This window comes from Rhincodon typus, chromosome 42 (assembly GCF_021869965.1).
Source record: "Rhincodon typus isolate 14 chromosome 42, sRhiTyp1.1, whole genome shotgun sequence".
Taxonomy (NCBI): domain Eukaryota; kingdom Metazoa; phylum Chordata; class Chondrichthyes; order Orectolobiformes; family Rhincodontidae; genus Rhincodon; species Rhincodon typus.
In genome coordinates, this window is record NC_063373.1 from 7,610,678 (window position 1) to 7,632,206 (window position 21,529).

The 21,529-nt window shown below is 44.2% G+C and overlaps 1 protein-coding gene, 1 long non-coding RNA gene and 1 pseudogene across 2 annotated transcripts; 2 read left to right on the top strand and 1 right to left on the bottom strand.

Annotated features, from left to right (window-relative positions):
• Positions 1-2,944: 2,944 nt before the first annotated feature.
• On the bottom strand, positions 2,945-5,729 carry LOC125487545 (gastrula zinc finger protein XlCGF7.1-like). The gene has a single exon (XM_048619294.1). The coding sequence runs from the start codon at positions 4,614-4,616 to the stop codon at positions 3,906-3,908; it is 711 nt and encodes a 236-aa protein (XP_048475251.1). The 5' UTR covers positions 4,617-5,729; the 3' UTR covers positions 2,945-3,905.
• A 161-nt stretch (positions 5,730-5,890) lies between these two features.
• On the top strand, positions 5,891-11,832 carry LOC109920244. The gene is made up of 2 exons (XR_002259277.2): positions 5,891-6,092; positions 11,364-11,832. It is a non-coding gene; the product is annotated as an uncharacterized LOC109920244 (long non-coding RNA).
• A 6,596-nt stretch (positions 11,833-18,428) lies between these two features.
• LOC125481022 overlaps positions 18,429-21,529 on the top strand; it is a 39,973-nt pseudogene continuing 36,872 nt past the window's right edge.

A 21,529-nucleotide genomic window follows, 5' to 3' on the forward strand; every position in this document is an offset into this window, starting at 1 on the left:
CTTCTGATGCTGCTTGGCCTGCTGTGTTCATCCAGCTCTATACCTTGTTATCTCAGATTCTCCAGCATCTGCAGTCCCTACTATCTCTCTAACCTTCTTCACTGTCCGCTATTCCACCAATCTCGGTGTCATCTGCAAACTTACTAATCATATCTCCTAAATTCTCATCCAAATCATTTATATAAATGATGAGTAACAGCAGACCCAGCACCAATCCCTGGGGCATACCACTGGTCAGATACTCCCAGTCTGACAAAAACCCACAACCACCACCACCTTCTGTCTTCCACCATCAAGCCAATTTTGCATCCACTTGGCCAGCTCTGCCTGGATTCCATGAGATTTAACCTTACTTGACAACCTACCATGCATTAACTTGTCAAAGATCTTGCTAATTCCACGTAGACACTGCCCTCATCTACTTCCTTGGTCACCTCAATCAAATTCGTGAGGCATGATTTTGCACACACAAAGCCACACTGACTATCCCAAATGAGTCCTTGTCTCTCCAAATGCCTGTAGATCCTGTCTCTCAGAATTCCCTCTCGCAACTTACCCACCACAGACATTAGGCTCACTGGTCTGTAGTTCCCAGGCATTTCCCTGCAGCCTTTCTGAAATAATGGCATAACATTAGCCACCCTGCAATCTTCAGGCACTTAACCCGTGGCTGTGGATGATACAAATGAACCCGCTAGGGACCCTGCAATTTCCTCCCTAGCCTCCCACAAAGTGCTGGGATACTCTTCATCAGGTCCTGGTGATTTATCTACCTTAATGCGTTTTAAGACATCCAGCACCTCCTCTTCTGTAACGTGGACTCTCTTCAACACATCACTGTTTATTTCCCCTAGTTGCCCAGCACCTATGCCTTTCTCCACAGTAAATACTGACAAGAAATATTCATTTAGGATTTCGTCCAGCTCTTGTGGCTCCACACATAAATGACCTTGTTGATCTTTAAGAGGCCCTATTCGCTCCCTAGTTTCTCTTTTGCCCTTCACGTACTTGTAGAATCTCTTTAGATTCTCGCATACCTTATCTGCCAAAGCCACCTTTTAGCCCTTCTGATTTCTCTCTTAAGTGTACTCTGACACCTTCTATACTCCTCGAGGGGTTCACTTGTTCCGGGCTGCCTATAAATGCCTTCTTTTTCTTGTCCAGGGCCTCAATAACTCTAGTAATCAAGTTCCCTACTCCGGCCAGCCTTACACTTCACTCAAACAGGAACATGCTAGCCCCAGTTGATGTGAGGAAAAGTTAAAATCCCCTACTATTACAACTCTATTATTCTTGCAGCTATCCGTGATCTCCTTACATACTTGCTCCTCAATCCTCTACTGATTATTTGGTGGGGAAGGGTCTATTGTACAATGCTGTCAAAGTGATCTCCCCTTTATATTTCTCAGTTCCACCCATATCGACTCAGTGGACACACCCTCAAGAGTGTCTTCTCTCAGTCCATCCGTGATGTCTCCCTAATCAAAATGCAATTCCTCCTCCTCTCTTGCCTAACCTTCTATCCTTCCTATAGCATCTGTACCACAGAACATTGAGATGCCAATCTTGTCTCTCCCTCAGCCATGTTTCTGTAATAGCTATAATATCCCAGTCCCACGTACCCATTCATGCCCCAAGTTCATTCGTCTTATCTGTCAGGCCTCTTGCAATGAAACAAATGCAGTTTAACCCAGACTTCCCTTGCTTCCTATCTTACTCTTGCCTGCCCTGTCTAGAACTAGGATTACCAACAGTGCCTTTACTAGTTAACTTGCTCTCATTAACTTCTGTACAGCCCATAACCTTGTCTCTCGACTTTGGATCCCAACCCCTTGCCAGATTAGTTCAAACCCTCCCCAAATAGCTCTAGCAAATCTCCCTGCCAGAATATTGGTGCCCCTCCAGTTCAGGAGCAACCCGTTCCTCCTGTACGGGGCACCACTACCCAAGAAGAGATTCCACTGATCCAAGAATCCAAATCCCTGCCCACTCACACCAGCTCTCAAGTCACGCATTCATCCACCAAATCTATGCTCTCACTAACACATGGCATCGGAAGTAGCCCAGAAATTACAACAACTGGAATCCTGGAACTCCCTCCCCGACTGTGCTGTGGGTGTCCCTATACCCCACAGACTGCCATCGTTAAAGAAGGGGCAGCTCAGCACCACCTTCTCTAGGTAAGGGGCACTAAATGCCAGCCTCACTAGTCACACATACATCTCCTGAAAGATTGAAGAGAAACAACTCTGCACAGAACAGATGGTTAAGATAGGACACTTGCCTCTATTTGCCGAGGCAATGAACATAAGAGCAGCGAGGTTACTATGGAAGTGTCTATGACATTACTCAGGCCACAGCTGGAGTACTGTGTCCAGTTCTGGTCACTGCACCGAAGGAAGGTTGTGACTGCACTAGAGAGGCTGCAGAGGAGATTCACCGGAGATATTCCTGAAATGCAGCAGTTTAACTATGAAGAGAGGCTAGATAAGCTCCAGTGTTTTCTTTGAAGCAGAGAAGGGACCTGTCTGAGGTCTACAAAGGCAGACACAGGGATGACAGGAAGAAACTTTTCCCTTTTAGTAACAGGATCAACACCAAAGGGGTATAGCTTTAAATTTAAAAAAAAAAGAGCAGGAGGTTTAGAGGGGATTTGAGGAGAAATCGTTTCAGCCAGAGGATGTCTGGAACTCACTGTGTAGAGGCAGGAATCAGCACAATATTTAAGAAATATTTACTTGAATGCTTGAAGTGCCATAGGATACAACGCTGCGAACCAAATGCTGTGAAATGGGTTTAGAGAGGTGCTTGATGATTGCTTTGGACACGATGGGCCAAAGGGTCTCTTTCTGTGCTGTAATACTCGATGACCCTCTCTAGTGCATTGTGTACTTCCGAAATGCAGTCCCCAGAACTGGATACGACATTCCAACCGAGACCAAACTACTGTGGCACACAAATTTATTAGCTTAGATCACTTTATATATATAAAGTAATCCAATAATTACTACATTACACTACTTCAGATAGATTTCAACAAAACTATTAACTTAAACTACTTTAGATCTATTCAAACGAGGCCATCTCACATCCTTTCACCCGTTGAGAACCCTGGAGATGGCTGGCACCTGGAGCTTAATCTCAATTTCGATGGCACCGTTCGTGAACACAGTCCAATGGTGAAGTCCAAAGAACCAGAAAACGTCCCCAATATTAATAATATACTTGATTTTATGTTATTTTACTTTTAACATTGATCCCTCTGTCTCTGCACCTTCTCCGCTGTAACAGTATATTCTGCATTCTGTTCTAATTCCCTGATGTACTTATGTATGGTATGATCTGCCTGAATGGTATGCAAAACAGTACTTTTCTTTGTCTCTCGGTACATGTGACAACAATAATAAACCAAATTCAATCAAATATGCTAAACTGCCTCTTCTGAGTACTTTTCCCAAGCATTCCTCTAGGCTTGGCATCAAAAACAAGTCTCACTGTTGCTGCAAATCAGCCTGTTCTTACGCCAAGGCCATATTCTTGGAAAACAGCCAGTTTTCCCGTGCTTTTCCGCTCTCCATCAGTTGCTTATTGCCATGTCCAATTAATACTCAATGATCTGGATTGGAGATATCATTTTGCGGTGCACACACTACAACTGAGATCTTCAAACCAGATGATCAGAACCTTACATAAGCACGGACGTATTGTTCAGTATTGGCAAGCTGATAAAGTTTGCAAGCCATTACATAAGTACAAAGTATATTATACAAAGCCGTTAAACCACTACAGTCACTCATGAACTTGCTGATCCCTCAGCAGATCAGATGACTGAGTGAATCATTTTGCACACTTGAAGGAAGTGAACATTTTTTCCGGTGTTGATTTAAGTTGGAAGCCCGAGTAAATCACTTCCCACACTTGGGGCAGTTGAATGGTTTTTCTCCAGTGTGAGTTCTCTGGTGGTTATGCAACGTGGACAACTGAGCGAACCCCTTCCCACAGTCAGAGCAGATGAATGGTTTCTCTCCGGTGTGAGTCCTCCAATGTTCACGTAACTTGGATGACTGAGCAAATCCCTTCCCGCACTCGGCGCAGGTGAATAGTTTTTGGCCAGTGTGAGTTCCCCAGTGTGAATGTAAGTTGGATAACTGAGTGAATCTCTTCCCACATGCAGGGCAGGTGAATGGTTTTTCTCCAGTGTGAGTTCTCTGGTGGTTATGTAAGGTGGAAGACTCAGCAAATCCCTGGCCACAGTAAGAGCAGATGAATGGTTTCTCCCCAGTGTGAGTTCTCCAGTGCTCATGCAAGCTGCTAGCTTGCATGAGCACTGGAGAAGTGAGCAAATCCCTTCCCACACTTGGAGCAGGTGAACAGTTTCTCTCCTGTGTGAGTTTGCTAGTGTACACGTAAGGTGGAGGACTGGGCGAATCCCTGCCCACAGTCAGAGCAGATGAACGGTTTCTCCCTAGTGTGAGTTCTCTGGTGCTGGTGTAACTTGAATGACTGAGCAAATCCATTCCCATACTTGGAGCAGGTGAATGGTTACTCCCCGGTGTGAACCTTCTGGTGCACACATAATCCAGATGAATGAGCAAACCACTTCTCACACTTGACATAGATGAATGATTTCTCCCCGGTGTGAGTTCTCTGGTGTATCTGTAAGCTGGATAAATGAGCAAATGCCTTTTCACAGTTGGAACACCTGAACAGTTTCTCCCCAATGTGGATTCTCTGATGTACGTGTTAACTGGACAAATGAGCAAATTCTATACCACACTTGGCACAGATGAATGGTTTCACCCCAACGTGAGTTCTCTGGTGTATCTGTAAACTGGATAAACGAGGAAATCCCTTCTCACACGTGGAGCACGTAAGTGGTTTCGCTCCAGTGTGAATTCTCTGGTGGACATATAAACTGGATGAATGACCAAACACATTACCGCACATGGTGCAGATGTGAGTTACCTGGTGTTTCTGTAAGCTGGATAAATGAACAATTCCCTTCTCACACTTTGAGCAGGCAAATGGCCTCTCCCCAGTGTGTTTGTGTCAATGAACATCCAGCCTGGATGGAAATCTGAATCCCTTCCCACACTCCACACATTTACATGGTTTCTCCATGGTCTCCAGGGCCTCCAGATTGAAGGATCAGTTCAATCTTTGTCCAGACACAAAACACGTGTGCAGGTGCTCCCTGCTGTAAATGGTGCAATTTTTTTTCAGTCTGTGTAACTGGTGAAAGCTCTTTCCGCAGTCACATCACTGGAACAGTATCATTCAGGTGCGTGCATGTTTCGTGCTTTTCCTGATGCTGATGTTTGAAATCTTTCCCCTCAGATAAACATTTCTCATTGCACAGCCAGAGGGCAGTGACGTTCAGCTCCTGTTGAATGCAGTGACTTTGTCAGATCTTGACATGATGTTGCGTTTGGGTTTCCTGATCTAAACCCTGCTCTTCTAATCCCCGTGGCAAGAGATGTCAAACCTGTTCACTGTCAGTAAAGCAGAGAAATCATAATCAGGCAATTCCAGTTTCTGTGGAGTATTTTCCTCTCTTGCTCCCACCAAGTTATAAATCTCCATCTCTCTCATCCTCCTTCCTTGGCTAAAATCCCAATAAAATTTTGCATAATTATCTCCAACTCTTTCGTATTAATAGTTAACAATTGGAGTCCCAGCCTTGACGCAACTATTGAAATGTCGGCTGCATACGCACATGGACGTTAAGGAAGGAAATCTGCGCTGCGCATGCCTGCGCGCCCCACGGGACTTGATGATTGACGGAAGGCCCAGACCAATAGGACGAGAGGGGGCGGTGCTGGAGGTCTACTCGGGGCTAGACCTCCAACCAATGGGAGTGAACGAAGGGGCAGTCTTGGAGGACAGCGCGGGTATAGTCCTCCAACCAATGGGAGTGAATGAAGGGACGGTGCTGGAGGAGCGAGGCTGCGCGGCTTGTCCGCTTCCGATTGGAGACAATGAAGAGGAATTGGCAATTTCAGGTGGAGATGTAGCTCAGAAAGTGAGAGATATGAAAGTGGTCAGTAAACCAGGGGATAACGGGGGCCAGGCCAGGACAGAAGAGAAGCTGAGTAAGTGATGATGTGTCGAAAGCAACTCGTGTAATGTGGTAATACTAAACCGAAAGAATTGCGGATGTTGGAAATCAGAAACATAAACTGAAATTGGCCAGAAAAGTCAGCAGGTCTGGCAGCATCTGTGGAAGGAAATCAGAGTTAACGTATAAGGTCCAGTGACCCTTCTTCAGAAGGGGTTCCTGGACCCAAAATATTAACTCTGATTTCTCTCCACAGATGCTGCCAGACCTGCTGAGATTTCCAACAATTTCTGGGTTTGTTGTCTGTGACGTGATAATACTTTGAGAGTACTAAAAGCAATCCGTGCCGAATTAGAATTAGCTTTATTGTCACATACTGAAATGAGTACGGTGAAAAGTGTGCAAGTTGCTGCTTATGGCACTGTCTTAAGTACAAAAGTCCACACGTACAGCTTTATCAGTTACAGTTCATGGAAAAATAGAGAAGTAAAAATAATGTCCAGCATTGCAGATTTAGGAATAAATTAGAAAATGGAGAAAAAAGTACAGAGAAACTGTCTTTCGACCCAGTCTCTGTTGACACGTAGCCTCTCCGAGACCAGAGGTCCACACTGAGACCGTGCCAGGCCAAGAGACCACCACATACTGCCTGAAGATCACCACACTTGGCCACTGGGAGATCGCCAGGCTGAGGGGGCACCATGACAGGCCGAAAGACCGCCACATACTACCTAAAGATGACCATGGTGGGCCAAGAAGCTACCTTGGCTGGTCTGTGCTGAGGCTAAGAGTTCCAAGGCAGCCAGTTCAGAGGCTGGCAGGTCATTGGGAGGGGGGGGGCATCTCACCTGGGATCTTCCAGCCTTCCATCTGTTGACTGTATATACAATTCCTGCCACATCAGGAAGGTAGCCAACATAGGATTTCTCCCACCCCAGATATCTCCCTTCCCATCTCTCCCGTCTGGTAAATGAAATAAAAGATTAAGTACGTACAGCAACAGATTCAAGAACAGCTTCTTCCTTGTTGTTACCAGACTTTTAAACAGACCTCTCAAATTTTAATGAGGGTCTCTCTACACCTTCTGTGCAGCTGTAACACTGTATTCTATATTCTGCGCTCTGTTCTATTACCCTGATGCACTTTGTATAGCATGCCAAACAATACTTTTCATTGTACCTCTGTACATGTGACAATAATAAATCAAATCAAAAAATTCCCCTGCAGGCCTCCCAGCCCATCATCCCTGAAACCTGCACAATCTGCTTATGCCTTCCTCCCAAAAACCACAAACTGAACTGCCTGGGCAGACCCATTGTTTCCACCTGTTCTTGCTTCAGGTAGTCTATTTCTTCCTACCTCGATTCATTTCACTTTTTTTTTTCCTCCCCTTGTCCAGTCCCTCCCGACTTCTGTGACTCTTCTGACACTTGATATCAGTTTCAGATTTTCTAGTTCACAGGCAGCATCTGCCTCCTTTTCACCACAGATGTGCAATCCCTTTATCTGTCCATCCCATGTCAGGAATGGTCTCAGGGCTCTCCACTTCTTACTGGAAAGAAGGCCTGAACTGTGTCCACCCAACACCACTGTTCTCTGTTTGGCTGAGCTTGTCGACATTTCAAACAACCTCTCCTTTGACATCTATCACTTTCTTCAGATCAAAGGTGTGGCCATGGGTACCCACTTAAACCTGTCTCTTTGCAGGATACGTGGACTGTTCCTTACTCGGTCCCCTCCCCACAGCTCTTTTCTCCAGTACATCAATGACATAATTGCTGTTGCTTCCCCCTCTCATTCTGGACTGGAAAAATGTATCAATTTCACTTCCAATTTCCACCCTGTTCTCACCTAAACCAGGTCAATCTGTGACTCCTCCCTTTCCTTCTTCAACATCTGTTTCCATTTTTGGGGATAGGGCTAGGTTAATGGTTAATTGGACATGACAATAAGTAATTGAAGTAATGTGGAAAAACACATGAAAACAGGCTTGGTGTTTAAAAGAAAGCCTGTTTTGGCTGGGAAGTAACTGCATAACCTTGATGACCTGTGTGGCTTCCTCTACATCGGGGAAACCAAGCGGAGACTCGGGGACCGCTTTGCAGAACACCTACGCTCGGTTCGCAACAAACAACTGCACCTCCCAGTCGCGAACCATTTCAACTCCCCCTCCCATTCCTCAGACGACATGTCCATCCTGGGCCTCCTGCAGTGCCACAACGATGCCACCCGAAGGTTGCAGGAACAGCAACTCATATTCCGCTTGGGAACCCTGCAGCCCAATGGTATCAATGTGGATTTCACAAGTTTCAAAATCTCCCCTCCCCCCACCGCATCCCAAAACCAGTCCAGCTCGTCCCTGCCTCCCTAACCTGTTCGTCCTCCCACCTATCCCCTCCTCCCACCTCAAGCCGCACCTCCATCTCCTACCGACCAACCTCATCCCGCCCCCTTGACCTGTCCGTCCTCCCTGGACTGACCTATCCCCTTCCTAACTCCCTACCTACACTCACCTTTCCTGGCCCCATCCCCGCCTCTTCGACCTGTTTGTTTCCTCTCCACCTATCCTCTCCTCTATCCCTCTTCTATCCGCCTCCCACTCTCTCCCTATTTATTTCAAAACCCCCTTCCCCTCCCCCTTTTCTGATGAAGGGTCTAGGCCCAAAACGTCAGCCTCTCTGCTCCTATGATGCTGCTTGGCCTGCTGTGTTCATCCAGCCCTGCACCTTGTTGTCTCGGATCCTCCAGCATCTGCAGTTCCTACTATCTCTGACCTGTGGGAAGCATCATTTTCTGTAGTTGAGATGGAGCCACCTGGAGATGTTTTCACTTTACTTTTCCAGACATTCCATTGTGCAGAAAATAATGAAAGTCCTACATAATGATGATACAGTATATTACCAAAATAGTATTAATATCGGGGACTTTGTCACATCTGTTGGACTTATCCCATCAGACCACTGGATGGAGGTTCATGAGACCAGTGATATGGAATCTGAGATAGAACTCCAAATGCCACCCATTCATAGTCCCATGCATGAAGACAAGACAGAGATTCATTAATTTGTATATGTATAAAGTGGTTTAAACTAATGGATTTGCTCATTACTTTGTATATATGTTAAGTAGATTAAACTAATAAATTAGCTATATATTGAAGTGCACGTCTTGTGATCATTTTGATCAGACCTTAACGAACCTGTTAGGTAATTTTAGAAAAACAACATATCTTTGATTTATTATTGTCACATGTACCTAGTTACAGTGAAAAGTTTTTTGTTTTGCACGCAGTACAGGCATATCATACCATACAAAGTGCATAAGGATAGTAGAACAGAGCAAGGAATACAACTTTACAGCTGCAGAGAAGGTGCACAAAGGGTTAAGTTTAAAAGTTTGAGAGGTCCATGCAGAAGTCTAATAACAGCGGGGAAGAAGCTGTTGAATCTCTTGCGTGTTTAAGCTTTTGTGTCTTCTGCCCAATGGAAGATGTTGGAAGAGATTGTAACCGGGGTGCTGTGAGCAGAACCTTGTTCGAGAAGACGATGGGTACTGTGGCTGGGGTAAACAGTCTGTGCCCCAGAATGTACATCTAATGATGGGCTCGATGGGCTCAGTGTGCTAGCGAACCAGTTGGCTGGGTTGGGCCAAATCCAAAGTTAGAGCAAAATCCCAGGGGGCTACTCCATGCCATTGTATAGAAGAAGTAGGTTTACCAAGCAAACCAGGAGTGTCACCCAGAAGGTGGCTTTTGTTGACCAGCCTCCTCATGTTGTCTCAGGAGGCATGAGAACTAAGGAAGACAAATGGATAAATTGACTCCTGTGCTGGCTGCAGCAGAAAGCAGCACTGGCGGAGGTGGCTTGGCCTGCTCAAAAAAGGTGCAGATAAAGCTAAGGAGAAGCAGACTATTCTGGCCTGCAAATTGGCCGCAGTCTGGCACAAAAAGCAGGAGAATGGGAGAAATGTGGCAAGTGAATCTGATGACAGTGCTCTTTATTAGCTTCAGCTCATTTGAGGGAGAGGTATCTACAATGAGCCCCTTTATATTGCAAGTGAACTCTGGGTGTTATGTGAATTAATTTAGTCATTCCACTTTTTAAAGAAGTCAAGTTAAATGGTATAACTTATTTCCTCTTTCCTTAAAGCACTATACTGTCTGTGTTCTATTTAGGTTGCAGAAAGAGTCCTGGCTGAATGGTAAATTTCAATTATGATTACCTTTTATGATTGAATTATTGTGTTTGGAATTTCATTTTCTGGCAGGAGTGAACTTCCAAATGATATTGTGGTATCTTTAATTCTGGATAATAAGAGTTGCTCATCTTAAATGTTTTTTGGTGTGAATTAGTGCTATTAAAATGGGGAAACTTCGAGTTTTGGAAAGGTAAATTTCTTTGAACATAATTATCCGATGGCAAAAATCAAAAGCTGCAAGACAGAAATCTGAGAGTGAACAGCAACTGGGACTGTTATCTTGACAGACAAGGTGTCTGACCTTTAAAATAGAGCTGACAATGTTTCCCTACCTTTCCTTTTCCTGTGTAGTGAAACACAGTGTGTGGTGTCACTCAGGACCTGGAAGGGGCGGACTAAAGAGTAGGACCCTAGGCACAATAAGAGAAAGGATCAACAAGTCCCTTTCCCCCAGTAGAAGTTAAAGTGGCCCTCTGAAAAGTGGATTGCATTCACAGAGACTTCCTATGACAGTGACAAGGAGACTATTCCTTTACATTTGACTAAAATCAATATTAAATGAAATTCGAAACAAAATAATTAAATCATGAAGGTAGTCTGAAAACATCATAGATTCAAAACTTTCAAATTTTACTTCATTGAAAAGTTTAAACAAAGTTCTTTTGTAAACTGCTGTAGACAAAATGTTGTGGGGGGGGGGGAAAGAAAGGTTTTGTTTGTTCTTAAAACAGCAATAAACTTTTATGAAACACATCCAATTTGAACTCGGGATTTGGAATGGGAAATGTTTTTCCTGTGGACTTTCTTTTAAAAGCACCTTCAAAACAAGCAAGAACGAGAAAAATTTCCATTGCCTTAAAGAAAACCTAAAATGCCAGTTTGAGTTTATTAGAAGACTTTTGAGTTTGTTAAAACTGAATACATGAAAGTATGATATGACGTCACCTGGTGACTGGAGCTCTGTCCCTTCTAAAACCAGCAGAGTTAACGCTTACTGTCGACAGTTTTAAATCTTCTCTCACAACTTTTGTGTGGTGAGATGTGTTTTTAACCCACTGGCCTTCTTCCAGAGCCACAGAGGAATTTGTTTGTTTTTGTTTTTAAACAGGTTTCAAGAACACAGAAGGGAGCTGAAAGTCTTGTGGAGACAAAGCCTTTGAAAATAGGAGAACCCTGAACTGACTACAATCAAACAATGTAAGACCATTGTTTAAAACCACCAAGCCTGGACATAACTGTTTCTGAAATTGGGATTGATAAAATTACTTGATACAAATTCAAACACACAATGAGAAATTCAGTTGCATTTTACAGGGCAAATAAATTTAAATCTTTAAATCTTAATTTAAAACCAGAGCAAATGGAAACAGACTAGGTGGTTTTAATTTATATCAGAAGAAAATTAGACAGATTGTTTGGGAAAAATTTAATTGACCACTAATGAAACATGTGAGCTCAACAACACTGCTGAGCCTGTAGACGAAAGAAACCTTTGTGTCTGTTGTTGCCAATTTTTGTCAATATCCAATGAAATCAAAGTGTATATAAAATTAGATAATTAACAGTTTTCTCTTTGAGATATGCGTGCCCTTGCCTATGAGTTTTTTTATTCAAAAGGAATTAATTTGACCACCACCCAGAACACTGGGACAAGGCAAAGAGGATTCACAGGCACTGTCCACTGACTTTCAAAAGACTGGCTGAAAGTCAAGAATGCATGGCATGATTGTGGGATACTGACGTAAGTGTGCAGAAGTGATTTTTACGATGTAACAAATGTGAAAGAATACGTGCCAAACTGCACTAAAGTACGAGTCTCAAACATGTACACCCACTTGACTAAATGGTTATTGTGGCCAGGGAGAGCATAAAAAGCTTTGTGGATTGTGTGTCAGTGCCTAATCATTTAAAGCAACTGACTTTAAAACAATGAAAGTGGTATTGGTGAAAAGGAGGTAAAATTAAAATAAAGGGGCAATTGGCTATTATGTCAAAATGTTACAGAGGTGAGGGGACTTGGACTCTGGAGGAACTTATGGTGGGCACCAAGGAAGAGCCCATCAGATGACCTACAATTACTCCATCTTCATCGGTTGTGTGATACTTGTACCCCAGTGTTTATGGCAGTAGGTGAAATTGTAATGTGCTAAGACACTTGGTGTAAGTGAAAAAAGGCTGAGCTAAGACTCGAGTGGAATCAGGGAAAAAGGTGGGAAGTGTAAGCAGAAGCTAACACAAAATGAAATGTTTGCTGCTTTATTGAAAGCAGGAATAGGTGTGTTAAATTCTATGGCTGTTGAGATCCGGCAAAATAAGATGGCTAAGGTCGGGCAACTAACTAGGGAAGCTATCTGCTGTATGGACCCAACCATTAGCACATAGACATTTGGCAAATTGGTTTCTGCAGCACTGTTTGGAAGTTTGCTGGTAGCACAGTCTGGGAAATCGATGGATCTTTGTGCTGAACACACTGTAAGTTGTTCACTCCGTATGGCATGAACTAACCATTTCATTGCTATCCAGACATCTGTTGTCCTCGAAATGATTGATTATTTAATCTCGCGTGCTAACTTAGCACTTCAACCTGATTTGTTAAAGACTAATTGTAGTGCCACAGTATGTAATGCGACCCTTTTGGTTTTAAACCAATATGGTGCCAGTTTATCATGCTACCCCATCTGCTTAGGGACATGCTGTGGATACCCATGTGTTATGACTAACAGCAAGATAACAACAAAAAGAGCCATCAGGAAAATGATTGAGAACAATGGTCAGAAGGTCTAGTATGCATCCTTCCAAACCCCCATGTACATTGCAGCATAGCAGGGTATTTGTATAGGGAGAAAGTCAATGGTGCAACCATTCACAAAATGGATGCCATAAGAGTGAGTACTACTGAAGCTTTAGGCGACCACCCCTTAAATATATCCTACCAGTGTTGCACGGTGAGGATTCCTAAATTGTCCACTGTGCAAATCAATTGGTTACGGCTGTAAGTCATGGCATTTTCTTGCCGTAAGAAGTCATGGTTCACCATGGCCAAATGAGATGCTGTGTAAAGATAGCCCTCAATTTCTTAAATGTTACATGAGGAGGAACTCTCCTCAATTGATTGGTGGTATGATACAGAGTTATCATTAATTATGTAGGGTTTATGTCTATGTCTAATTGCAGCATAGATAACATAAAGTTTGTTGCTACATCAGTTCATGAGTGGTTCCTCATTAAGATAGACAGTATGAGTGTTGGTCACACACATAGTTCGGGCCAATTTCGTGAATGGTTGTATCATTGAGGGGTAGCTTTCTGCACGTGTAAGTACCCCTGCTAAGCTGCAATGTACATGATTCAAAAGTAGGGGTATGGAAGGGGCATACTAGACCAACTGCCAGCTGTCCAAAGTCCCCAGCATGAAAATAAGGCAGTAAAACTTTAGATAACAAGGTGTAGAGCTGGATGAACACAGCAGGCCGGGCAGCATCAGAAGAGCAGAAAAGCTGATGTTTCGGGTCTGGACCCTTCTTCAGAAATGGGGGAGGGGATGGGGATTCTGAAATAAATAGGGAGAGGAGGGGAGGCGGATGGAAGATGGATAAAGGAGCAGATAGGTGGAGAGGAGACAGACAGGTCAGAGGTGGGGATGGAGCCAGTAAAGGTGAGTGTAGGTGGGGAGTTACGGTGGGGATAGGTCAGTCCAGGGAGGACAGACAGGGCAAGGAGGCGGGATGAGGCTGGTAGGTAGGAGGTGGGGGTGGGGCTTGAGGTGGGAGGAGGGGATAGGTGGGAGGAAGAACAGGTTAGGGAGGTGGGGACGAGCTGGGCTGGTTTTGGGATGCGGTCGGGGGAGGGGAGATTTTGAAGCTTGTGAAGTCCTCATTGATACCATTGGGCTGCAGGGTTCCCAAATGAAATGAGGTGCTGTTCCTGCAACCTTCGGGTGGCATCGTTGTGGCACCGGAGGAGGCCCAGGATGGACGTGTTGTCTAAGGAATGGGAGGGGGAGTTCAAATGGTTCGCGACTGGGAGGTGCAGTCGTTTGTCGTGAACCGAGCGTAGGTGTTCCACAAAGTGGTCTCCAAGCTGCTGCTTGGTTTCCCTGATGTAGAGAGGGGCCACATCGGGAACAGCAGATACAGTATACCATATTAGCAGCTGTGCAGGTGAACATCTGCTTGATGTGGAAGGTCTTCTTGGGGCCTGGGATGGGGGTGAGGGGGGAGGTGTAGGGACAGGTGTAGCACTTCCTGTGGTTGCAAGGAAAAGTGCCGGTGGTGGTGGGGCTGGTGGGGAGTGTGGAGCGGACAAGGGAGTCATGGAGAGAGTGGTCCCTCCGGAAGGCAGCTAAGGGTGGGGAGGGAGAAATGTCTTTGGTAGTGGGGTCAGATTGCAGATGGTGGAAGTGCCAGAGGATGATGTGTTGGATCCGGAGGTTGGTGGGGTGGTACGTGAGGACGAGGGGGATTCTGTTTTGGTTGTTGTTGCGGAGAGGGGATGTGAGGGATGAGTTGCAGGAAATGCGAGAGACATGGTTGAGGGGGTTTTCGACCACTGTGGAGGGGAAGTTGCAGTCCTTGAAAAAACGAGGACAAACGAGTAAAACTTATCAGTTTGCATATGTATAAAGTTGCTTAAACTAATAGATACACTAAGTAGATTAATCTAATAAATTAACTATTTCTTGAAATCTATTTGTCTTGCAATCATTTTGATCATTTGGTCTCCAGCCGAGGTGTGAGAAACTTGGCCCTTGGTTTTCCTCGTCGCCTTCCTCATTCTTGAATATTTTGCTCAGACCCTGCTTGTAGCACCAAGTGTATTGTTAGGCTGAAAGTGCTAATGGCTTCTTTAAAGTCTGATCAAAATGAATACAAGAAGACGTGAGCTTTGATGTGATGCAAATTCATTAGCTTAATCTACTTTAGATGCAAACTAATGTGTGAATCTATTAGCTTAAATGAGTTTAGACATAGTCAACAAGCAAGTCTCACTGCCTTCTGCCTGTTAGCAGTGACAGCTGGCACTTGGAGTTCTATCTCAGTTTGCGTAGCACTGGTCCACAAGCCCCTGTCCAATGCTGAGAGTCCATTGTCTTCATCTGTTGGCGAAGATCAATGAGGAACAGAGTCCCTGATTAATAGTTCTGTTCTGGTTATGTCCTGTATCACCTTTTCAAAATAATTCCAGTACATTTCCTCAAAAATAGGTGAAAAACAAGTCCAGGTGGCTTCATGTAGATTACACAAACAAACAGCTCCCACCAACCCTCAAGGTCAGGCTGTTTTTGCAATAGGTTTTGTTTATCATGTAATTTTCTGCTTTACTTCGATTGCTCATTGTCATGGCCAATTAACTCTTAACAATTAACCATTAATGGGCTGGCTTGAAGATATTATTTTTGAGCCTAACATTAACATTATGTCTGGATACTCAAGGCAGCCACACTGCAGAGAAGCAGTTTGTCTGCTCCAAGTGTGGGAAGGGATTCACTCGGTCAACCTACCTGGTCAGACAACAGCGAGGTCACACTGTTGAGAGACCTTTTTCATGCCCAAATTGCAGAAAGTGCTAATAACAGTCCAAAGACATGATGTCCCATCAACATGTACATACTGATGGGAGGCTGTTCAGCTTCGGGACAGGGTTTAGGGGATCATGTCAAATCGCTGTACACCAGTGAATTCACACTGGGGAGAGACCATTCACCAACTTGAGTATGGGAAGGGATTGACTCAGTTATCCAACTTGATCACATATCAGTGGGTTGATACTGATGAGAGACCTGTTAAAAGCCCATAATGCAAGAAGTGCAAAAAAGATTCCAGGGAAGAAGTATCCATCAATGTGTTCATCCTGACAAGAGATTGTTCATGTGCTCTCTCTGGGCGACTGGGTTCAAGAGATCATCTCAAATCACTGTACATAGGTTCCATGACAGTGAATCCCTTCTCTCTCACAGCAGTAAATGGCCTTTCCTCTGTGTGTGTGTGTGCACGTGTCTGCGGGAAATGTGATCCAGTGAATCTCACCTTACACAGGGCAGGTGAACGGTTTCTCCTCGTCTTACATTGGTAAATTTCTACATTAGACAGGTTTCTGAATCTCTTCCCACAGTCCTTGCATTTCCCTTATTTTTCCTTGAGGACCATTGTCCTCCAGTCTCCACAAGTTGAATAATTGGTTGAAGGATCAGCTGCACAGAACATATGTACAGGATCTCTGCTGTAATAGAATTTTATTTTTTAATTGGCATAACTGGTTAAAGCTCTTTTCATAGTCAGTGCACTGCAACACTCTCACTTGAGTGTGTGCATGTCTTGGTACTTGTCCTGTCACACTGTTTGAAATCAATCCCCTTAGACAGAACAGGCAAACATATTTCTTTCCACATTTAAAGGCTGATGATGTGCAGCTCCAAATGAATCAAGTAGGCTCGGTCAAATCATAAGGTGACATTGTGTTTCAGTTTCTGATCTGTAAATCCTCCCATTCTAAGCATCTGGAAAAGGAGATGACAAATCTTTACTGTGTCGACAGGACATAAATTCTGATTGGGCAATTCTAGTTTTCTATAGAATGTATTCCTCTATTCTTCCCCTTGAGTTAAATTCCATACCATGTACTCCCTATGCTGAAATGCAAATCCTTCGGTATTTCCACCAATTCCTTCCTCAGTTTTTTTCCATCCTCTCCTCTTGTTCGGTTCAATTCACCAGCCACACTGTGCCAAGCGAGAATAAAAATGATGAATCAATCATTTTTTTTTTTCTCTTAATCCCAGGGACACAAAAACCAGTCCACCCTGATCCATCATCAAGATAAGTTTCCATTGGTGTTGCTCACGATGATCCACAAGGCAGCCTCTAGTCTGCATAAATGGCTGTAAATGTCAACCTACAGAGTCTTATTTGGGGTTTATGGCCTCCACCAATGTTAGCAAATCTTTCCTGTCCATGTCCAGTGTTTCCTTCTACCTCAGAGATCATAGTTACACTTTTGGTGAAAATCAATGTGCCTATTTATTGTGCCCCTTTCCTCATCCTTTGATGTGAACTGGCCAGCATTGAAATAAGTGATTCTCCTCCACTCCACATCCCAGTGGCTCTAACTCAGGTTAGGTAGGCCAAGGAAATATAGAAGATAGGAGCAGGAGTAGGCCATTCAATTCCTCATGCCTGCTGTACCATTCAGCATGATCATGGCTGATAATTGAGTTCAATATCCCAATCCTGACCCCCACACCCCATATGCTTTCCTTACAGCACATGAACAGCAGTGATTCAAGAAGGAAACTCAGCACCACCTTCTCAAGGGCAGTTAGGGACAGTCAACAAATGCTGGCTGGCCAGCAATGTCCATGTTCTATAAGTGAATAACAAAAATCCATTTAGCCACAAGAGCTTTATCTACCTTCTTTCTGAAAACCCCTAATGTTTTAGCCTCAACTGCTTTCAATGATAGTAAATTCTACAGGCTCAACACTCCCTGGGTAAAGAAATTTATCTTCATCTCAGTCCTGAAACATTTACCCTTCATCTTTAAACGATGGCCCCTGGTTGTGGACTTCCCTATCATCAGGAACATCCAACCTGTCTAAGCTCTTCAGTGTTTTATAAATTTCTATGAGATTCCCCCCTCGCCCACCTCATTTTTCTAAATTCCTGTGATACAATCCTAAATGATGCAATCTCTCCTCACATGTCGGTCCTGCTATCGCAAGCTGGGACTCCCCGATAGCAAGAACATCCTTCCTCAGATAAGGTGACCAAAGCAGCACACAATATTCCAGGTGTGACCTCACCAGTGCCCTGTCCATTTGATAGGTGTAGTCACTCACCTGAGAGGTTATGTATAGTACAATTTATCCTTTATATATTACGTAGTAGAAGGAAGGGCAACACCGCATAATCGGAGAAATCAGATTGGTGTTAAAGAGTGAATTTGACCACTGCAAAGAAGAACAAATTGTTCACTTATCGTATGAGTTTATCCCTCCTGTACGGGTTTCACTCCAATTTATCAGTGTGCTAGCTGACTAATTATATTAGGGAACCCTCCGGCTCCCTTCATGTTCACCCCATAAATTTAGACCAAGGCAGAACGTAACAATTTGATGGACAAATGGCGGGTCATCTACCCAGATATCCATGCGGTAGTGAATGACCCCTACCCTCAGAAAAGGCGGTCCATGCGCAGGCGCAGCGGCGACCACGGTAGAGAGGATGCGCGGAGTTGGTGACGGTGTTGGAAGGAGGGTTTCTTCTCGGGTCCACAAACGGTGATTATAAGGCGGAGCGATTGAGCCGGACGGAGTTCGGGAAGGCTTCGTACACGTCGTGTGCTAACGTAGAGTTCATGAACAGAACTTAACAGTGTTTTATTTGCACGAAGCCTTCGAGAGCTGGTACCTGGAGGTTTTCATCCGATTTAGGCCCCCACGGTAATAGCCGCCATCTCTGTTGGAGACGCGGGGTAGCAGCGTGAATGCTCTGCCGCCATTTTTGTTGGGGGCAAGGAGGAGAAAGAAACATGCGCGGCTGCCCTATTTGACGGGCCCCAAACCGACCAGGGACAATGAATGAGGATCCTAGAGATCAACAGCCCTTCGGCCCATCGAGTCTGTGCCAATCCAAAACAACCACTCACGTCCCCATTCCCCAGCACTTGGCCCCACTGCCTTGGCATTGCAAGTGCGCATCTAAATACTTGTTAAACGTTATCAGGGTTTCTGTCTCTATCACCCTTACAGGCAATGAATTCCAGACTCCCGCTACCCTCCAAGAGAAAATGTTTTTCCTCACATTCCATTCTAAACCTCCTGCCCCTCACCTTAAATCTGTGACCCCTAATCATTGATCCCTTCATCAAGGGGGTAATGTTTCCTCCCTGTCTATCCTACCGACGCCCCCTCATCATTTTGTCCATCTTAATCATATCTCCTCTCAATCTCCTCTGCACTAAGGAAAACAACCCCAGTTTGTCCAGTCTCTCTCCATTACTGAAACTCTCCAACCCCAGGGCAAAGTCCTGGTAAATCTGCAGTGTTTAGTGTGAAGGCAATGGGAGGTGAGGGTTAGATTAAGCAAGAGCAATGTATGTTTATTCAGCGCCCTTGACAGTATAAGTCATTCCCAGTACAACTTCATGGGAACATTTACAAGGCAGAGTGGGGCACCAGGAACACTATGTCATATTCAGCCATGTGACTAGACACTTGAGCAAATATGTAGGCTGTAACGAGGGTCTTAAAGGAAGAAAGGGTTGGTGGGGGGAATCTTGAGCTTAGCGTAAAGGGAACTAAAAACATGGCAACCAAGATGGAACAGTTATGTTAGGAAATGGTCCAGGATGAGAATAGAACATACATCTCGGAGGCTTATGGGACTGGTGGAGATTACAGGGTTGGGAGGGTAAGGCCCTGGAGGGATTTCAAAATTAGGATGAGAATTTTGAAACTGAGACATGCTTAGGCAGGGCTCATAGACCATAAGATATAGGAGCAGAAATAAGCTTTCGGCCCATTAAGCCTGCTCCACCTTTCAATTGTGGCTGATCATGTCTTAAATACACTCAATGACTTGGCCTCCACACCCTTCTGCAGCAATGAGTTCCATAGACTCACCAACCTCTGGCTGGAGAAATTCCTTCTCATCTCATTTTTAATGGGTCATCCCTTCACTCTGAATCTGTGCTCTTGCGTCCTGGTCTCTCCTACGAGTGGAAACATCATCTCCAGGTCCACTGTATCCAGGCCTCTCATTATTCTCTAAGTTTCAATGAGATTGAGGAATATAACTCGCTGCTTGTAAACACAAATGCAGCAGAGTTTCGGATGGTTTCAAGTTGATGGAAAGTCGAACTTGTGACCAGCATTGAAATGGTTGAGTCTATCTTCAACAAAGGAATAAATGAGGGTTTCAGCAGCAGATTACACTGCGATGAGACAAGGCCAGGTTATATTATGGAAGCAGAGACAGGCAGTCTTTGCGGGGCACAGATATGATGTCAGAAGCTCACCTCAGGATCAAGTGCAACACCAATGGTGTGAAAATGTCAGCTTATTTTCAGCCTCTTGCCAGGGAGAGGCAAAGAGTTGATAGTTAGGAAATGGAGTTGGAGCAGGAACTGATACTTGATTCTTTTTGCTATTTAAGGTGTTAATTAGTCAACAGGAAGAGAACCAGAAACCATTGGGCAAGAGACTGGTACCAGGTTTAATTGAAAGAGAGAAAGAAGGTAACCCTGGCATATTTGGAGAAATCACCTTCATTGTTGCTCATTTAATCTCTCTGAGGGGCAGTTTGATACATAAAGCTTTGGTCATGTGATAGATATGGTCTGGCTTTTCTCAGATTAACAACAAGTGAATGATTTAACATACTGCAACTCTTTAGTTGTATGAATTTGTTAAAAGGGAGAGGATTACAACGTACATTTACAAAAAAGATACCTGGACTTCAGGGGTTAAATTATGAGAAATTATACAAATAGGCCTGTTTTCACTTGAATTTAGAAGATCTTATTGAAATCTTCAAAATATAACAGGAAAAGACAGGGTACATAAATGTAAACAATTTCCACTGATTGGAGATTCTAGAACTAGGGGCATCGTTTGGGATAATAGGGCCAGACTATTTAGGATAGATGTTAGGAAGCCACAAAGGGGTCATGGTATGAGGATTCGGGGTGATAATTTAGGACAGAGATGAGGAAACATTTCTTCACCCAAAGAGTGGTGAGCCTGTGGAATTCATTACCACAGGAAGTAGTTGATGCCAAAAAATTGAATGTATTCAAGAGGCAACTAGATATAGCACTTGGGGCAAATGGGATCAAAGGTTATGGGGAGAAAGTAGGATTAGGCTATTGAGTTGGATGATCGGCCATGATTGTGAAGAATGGCAGGGCAGGCTCGAAGGGCTGAATGGCCTCCTCCTGCTCCTATCTTCTATGTTAAAGGGTGGTAGCGGTTTGGAACTCTCTTCCAAAAATGGCAGTCAATGCTAGATCAGTTGTTAGTTTTAAAGCTGAAATAGATCAATCTTTGTTAAGGAAAGATATTAAGGGATATGACCAAAGGCCCATGAAATTAGGCCACAGATCAGTCGTGATCTCCCTGAATGGCAGTACAGGCTCAAGAGGCTGAATGACCTACTCCTGATCTTATAATTATTGGACACTTTTTTTGAATTTCACCCCAAGGAGGAGGGACAGTTGTGAGATGTTAATTTACGGCTTTGAGAGAGCAGAAGAGGATAAAATGTTCAATAGAAATTG